We start from the raw sequence: 6455 nt of genomic DNA, 5'->3' as shown, positions 1-6455 counted from the left end.
TACAAGGATGTCCCAACAATACTTGTACATGTCTAGACAATTATCATCATCATCATCCTCTATTTCCTTTCAAATGTGCTCCAGATCCTAAAAGTGATTTGTTCATTACATATTGTTATAGTAGTCTTTGTTATAATGATTATCAGACTTCAACCTATCCACCACAATGCTTCCAATTACTCAGAATAAAAACATTGAAATCATCTTTATCCATCTACCATATCCTGTTGACAAATTACAGGTTCCTTGGGGGGAAAAAAAGTTACTATTGAGCATTGAGTCGATTACAACTCACTGTGTCTCCATCTATGTCAGAGAACTGTGCTCCACAGGGTTTTCAATGAATGACTTTTTGAAAGTAGATTAACAGAACTTTCTCTGAAGGGCCTGGACACTGCAAACAGTTAATGCACTCAGCTGCTAACCAAAACATTGCAGAGTCAAGTCCACCCAGAGGTATCTCAGAAAAGAAGCCTAATGATCTACTTCCAAAAATCACCCATTGAAAACTCTATGCAATACTCTCTGACACACATAGTGTCACCATGAGTCGGAATCAACTCAATTTAATTGGTTTCCCTGTAATTACTGCCATAATAATGACTATTACACATTAACCACAAACTCTGGTGATGAAGTGGATAAGATATTTGGCTGCTAATCAGAAGGTCACTGGTTCAAACCCACTAGCCACTCCACGGAAGGAAGTTGGGCAATCTACTTCCATAAAGACTTCCAGCCGCAAAAACCCAATAGAGGCACTATGAGTCAGAAATGACTCAATAGTAATCAGGGGTTTTTTTTTGTGTTTTGTTTTGGTTTGGTTTTTGTTTTTTATGTGCATGTTCATATTCAATCCTCATAGTACTTCTGTGAAGTAGTGCTATTACCACTCCTTTTTTTTCCCACTGGATGTGGCAATAAGACTGAAATAGGGTAAGGGACTTGCCCAAGCCATCACCTGCATGTATATAAACCAGCATTTGAACTCAGGCCACCTAGAACACAAGCTCACAACCATAATGCTTTACTAGATGGGCCTTCACAAATCTTTCACCTCCTTCCTGCTATATAACCACAATCTGCAGCTTGTCATTTCTTGTTAGGCTGAACTTGATTTCCAGCTTCTTCCTTTTCCAAGTCACATTGAGGCCAAAGTTAATTTATTAAATAATTGCTCATTTTTTTAATAGTTCTTCAAGTCTTCATAAAACACTAATCCCTTAGTAGGAATTCCAGAATCCCTTTCCAATTTTCTCTACTAAACCCCTTCACACTTTGTCCCATACAAAATTTATTACGTTTTCCTCACTTTTTCTCACTTCACATCTGAATTTCCCTACTCTTAACTTTTTCTCACATTTTGAATTGTATTTTTCTGTTATTTTATTTTCTGTTGTTCTATTTTTCATTCTCAATTTATTTTGCCATAGTCCTTTTTCCATAAGCATTTTGGTTTTCCACAATAATAATTATAACTTCCAAGCTCCAGATCTTATAATTCCTAACTTCTCTTTTAGAATAAACTTACATTTTCCCTAAAGAAGAATCTCAGAAGGAGCACCAGTGGCACATTGGTTAAAGTGTTCAGCTGCTAACCAAAAGGTCTGCTATCCAAACCCATTAGCCACTCCATGGGAGTTAGTTGGCTTCCTTAAAGATTAACAACTGTGGAAACGCACCCTATCAGGAAGGTCTATGCTACCCTACAGGATTGCTATAAATCAGAATTGACTCCACAGCACTTTGTTTTTTTCTCTTGGTTTTTAAGGCTTAATCTCTAGAAATGTGTTTTAGCTTTTCTATTCCTTCTGAAAAACTATGAAAATTATTTTGGAGTTGTGACCCATCCTCACCCTCTATACAGTGTTATAGTAGTGGAAATTTTGAGAACTTTAGATCTGATACATGCATTTTAAACACTAGAAAGCAAAGGTATACAGGAAAGTCTAATACAATCACATTTTGACAGTTATTGAGAACTTACAAGCAAAATTTTTAAATGATTATTGAGACACTAGTTGGGCAATCTATTTCCGTAGTGATACCACCTCAGAAACCTAAGGAGGGTTCACTATGAGTCAGGTCTGACTCCACGGCACATAACAACAACAACAACAACAACAAGGGTTTCTCTATGAATCAGAAGGTGGTGAATCTTACTGCTAAAAATTAGCGAAATCTACCCACCAGCCACTCCTCCGAAGGAAGATCGGGCGATCTACTTCCGTAGAGATACCACCTCGGAAACCCAAGGAGGGGTTGCTATGAGTCGGATCTGACTTAACCGTAGTGAGTTTGGTTTTTGGTTTTATTAAACATTTACTAAATGTAAAATTCTCGGTAAATACATTATTTCATTTGAAATTCATAAACACCATAAGAGGTAGATATAATTATGACCCACTTTACAAAATGTTAAAATAAAACTTAAAGAAGAAAAGTAAAATATGTAAGGTTTGTAGACTGAAAACAAAACCCATGCACTACATTGCCTCCCATAGGAAAATTGTAATGGAGAACTTGTTTTAGTTTGATAGAGAGAAGGTTTCCAACAGCTATACACAAAATTGTTGCAATAGGCTACTAAGAATACTTTTCAAATACACATGTCATAAAAAGCTTTTATCCTATAGATATCTAGTACTTAAAGAACTTATTTTCCAGTAGGTAAGGAGAACCTATACAAAATCACATTTGTAAATATTTAAGAGTTCAATTATGTGCTACAAAAATGGTTTTGGAAATCATAAGAAGATAAATGTAGGCTGATGTTATAGGCTTGATCTGACAGACAGCACAACATGCACAAAGGTATTTTATTACAAATAAGACCAGCATAAGAGCTGACACTAAGAAGATTTGGATAACTGACTTATAAGGCATAGACAGGGCACTGGTTTGGTGCAAATGCTAAGTTTAGATTTTGTGCATTTTGAAAGCTTTTATTCAATAAAGTATAGAAAGTCCTTGTAAGGATGATGCAATATGGAGCTGATATAGACACAAAAAGTGATGCAAAATGGGATTTTGAAGTAGTATATAATAATTCTGACTTCCTTCTCATCTTCTTCTCCAAGGTCACTACAAAGGCTCCTTCCTGGAATGAATCAATAAGTACAACAAACCACTCCATGGTGACTGTGTTTGTCTTTCTGGGACTCTCCAATTCTCAGGAACTCCAGATTTTCCTTTTTGCATTCTTCTTTGTATTTTATGTAGGAATTGTGTTAGGGAACCTATTCATTGTCATAACTGTGGCTTCTGACTCCCACCTTCACTCTCCCATGTACTTCCTGCTAGCCAACCTCTCCCTCATTGATCTATGTCTGTCTTCAGTCACAGCCCCCAAGATGATTGCTGACTTTTTTAGTAAGCGCAAAGTCATCTCTTTCAAGGGCTGTTTTGCTCAGATATTTCTCCTTCATTTCTTTGGTGGGGGTGAGCTGGTGATCCTTATAGCCATGGCCTTTGACAGATATGTAGCAATCTGTAAACCCCTTCACTACACCACAGTTATGTGTGGCAATGTATGTGTGGGCCTTGTGGCTGCTGCTTGGGGAATTGGTTTCCTCCACTCAGTGAGCCAGTTGGCCTTTGCAGTGAATTTACCCTTTTGTGGCCCCAATGAGGTGGACAGCTTTTATTGTGACCTTCCCAGGGTCATAAAACTTGCCTGCACAGACACCTACAGGTTAGATATCATGGTCATTGTGAACAGTGGCATGCTCACTCTGTGTTCTTTTGTTCTTCTTATCATCTCCTACACTATCATCCTAGTGACCATCCAGCATCACCCTTCAGACAGGTCAGCCAAGGCCCTGTCCACTCTAACTGCTCACATAACAGTAGTTCTTTTGTTCTTTGGACCATGTATCTTCATTCATGCCTAGCCATTCCCTATCAAGTCCTTAGATAAATTCCTTGCTGTGTTTTATTCTGTAGTCACTCCCCTCTTTAACCCAATAATATATACGCTGCGGAACAAAGACATGAAGGCAGCAATAAGACAATTGACAAAATAAAATATGAATAGTAGTATAAAATCTTAGGAGCTCTGGTAGCGTAGTGCCTGAGGCATTTGACTGCTAACCAGAAGGCTGGTGGTTCAAACCCACCAGCCACTCCTTGGAAGGAAGAATGGGCAATCTACTTCTATAGTGATACTGCCTCTGAAACCCAAGGAGGGGTCACTATGAGTTGGGTCCGACTCAACAGCATATAACAACAACAACAACAACAACAGTATAAAATCTTAGATTTTCTATACTTGTGATATTAGTGTGAGACAAAGACATTATATATAGTAAATCAGCAAAATGTTTAGTAAAACTCATGATAATTGTACATTCCTTTTTCATCAAAACAGAACCAAACTCACTGCTGTGAAGTCAGATCCTACTTATAACAACTCCTCCTTGGGTTTCTGAGATGGTATCACTACGGAAGTAGATTGCCCAATCATTCTTCTGAGGAGTGGCTGGTTGGTTTGAACTGCCAGCCTTCTGGTTAGTAGTCAAATGCCTTAGGCACTACACCACCAGCGCTCCCTTCCCTTTTCATAACATTTAGTAATTGTCACAGAACTTTCATATTTACTTCCTCAATTTATCATCAAATAGTCTTATACTTTATGTTTTTGGATACAGATGCAAAGTTAATACCATGCTTTCAAAATATTGTTTCACTTAATTCTCAGAACAATGAAAGACATAAATATATTAGTATTTATGCCTTCCTGGGTTGTCCTGAGGGTGATAGCAGAAAAGACAGAAAACAGCCTGGCTTATAAATGATTTTAAAACTTTCTCTCATTTTGCATAAAACATCAGTGAAGCAAATTCCTAATGACTAGCTCAAAAACTATGCTCATTGACAGGGAAATATAAAGGTCAATTGTTAAGAAGTTTAAAAAAAATGCCTACTATTGTAACATTCTATAGTTCACCTGTTATCAGTATGTTGTTATTGTTGTTATGTGTCATCGAGTTGGACCTGACTCATAGTGACCCATCCTTGGGTTGCTGAGGTAGTATCACTATGGAAGTAGATTGCCCCATCTTCCTTCCGAGGAGTGGCTGGTGGGTTTGAAACTCCAGCCTTCTGGTTAGCAGTCAAGTGCCTTAGGCACTATGCTACCAAAGCTTCTAATATAACAACCAATAATCAAGGAGTACATTATCAGGAGTGACAGCAAGAGGGAGTCTGGCAACATGAAATTTGCCTTGTAGGCAGCTGACATCCTGTGATAGACAGCAACTGGTTATAAGCAATAAAAGTATTTGTAAGAATTCACGTGTCTCAATATGTCAGCATGAATTATATTATTTGGATCCATCACATCAGTTTTTACTACAGTCTGCAGTGGATTACACTTCAATATAAGGAAAACAAAAATCCTCACAACTGGTCCAATAAACAGTTTCATGGTGGATAGAGAAAAGATTGAAGTTGTCAAGGATTTCATATTACTTGGTTCTACAGCCAACACCAATGGAAGCAGCAATCAAGACATCAGACAACATATTACATTGGGCAAATCTGCTGCAAAAGACATCTTTCAAGTGCTGAAGAGCAAAGATGTTTCCTTGAAGACTAAGGTGCACCTAACCTAAGCCATGGTATTTTCAATCATCTCTTATGCATGTGAGACCTGAACAATGAATAAGGAAAACTGAAGAAGAGTTGATGTTTTTGAGTTGTGGTGCTGGAGAACAATGCTAAGAGTACCATGGTCTGCTAAAAGGACTAACAAATCTGTCCTGAAGTAGTGCAACTGGAATGCTCCTTGGAAGTGAGAATGGCCGGACTTCACCTCACCTACTTTGGTCACGTTGTCAGAAGGAACCATTCCCTGGAGAAGGATATCATGCTTGGTAAAATGGAGGGTCAACAAAGAAGTGGAAGGGCCTCAATGAGATGGATAGACATAGTGGCTACAATGATGGGCTCAGGTATAGCCAGGATTGTGAGGCTGGAACAAGACCAGGCAGTGATTCATTCTGCTGTGCGTAGGGTGACTTTGAGTTGGAGACAACTCAATGGCACCTAACAATAACAGCATGCCGATTCTTAAATGCACAAACTTTGAAGTCAGAGAGGGGCAGTTTCAACTCTATTGATACCTTACTAGTCATGACTTTGGGCACATTATTTAGCTTTCATAAACTTCAGTTTCCACAGCAAGATAATAATACTTATTGCATGCAGCTATTGTAAGAAATAATGAGACAATAGGTATAGATTACATAGCACATTTTGTGACATATATCCAGTACTCAATATAAAGGTATTATCATTATTGCTATTATTTAAATCCTATCTATTAACACGGGAGCTCTTGTAGCATAGTGCCTAAGGCACTCGACTGCTCACCAGAAGGCTGGCGGTTCAAACCCACCAGCCACTCCTCGGAAGGAAGGTTGGGCAATCCTACTTCCGTAGTGATACTGCCT

At 38.3% G+C, this 6455-nt stretch overlaps 1 protein-coding gene across 1 annotated transcript; it reads left to right on the top strand.

Annotated features, from left to right (window-relative positions):
• The first annotated feature begins 3134 nt into the window (after nucleotides 1-3134).
• On the top strand, nucleotides 3135-3893 carry LOC103212947 (olfactory receptor 4F4). The gene has a single exon (XM_007958859.2). The coding sequence runs from the start codon at nucleotides 3135-3137 to the stop codon at nucleotides 3891-3893; it is 759 nt and encodes a 252-aa protein (XP_007957050.2).
• The last annotated feature ends 2562 nt before the right edge of the window (nucleotides 3894-6455 follow it).

Source organism: Orycteropus afer, unplaced genomic scaffold, assembly GCF_000298275.1.
Source record: "Orycteropus afer afer isolate SDZICR_OR568_19922 unplaced genomic scaffold, OryAfe1.0 scaffold01170, whole genome shotgun sequence".
Taxonomy (NCBI): Eukaryota; Metazoa; Chordata; class Mammalia; order Tubulidentata; family Orycteropodidae; genus Orycteropus; species Orycteropus afer.
This window is presented reverse-complemented; position numbering and strand designations above follow the sequence as displayed.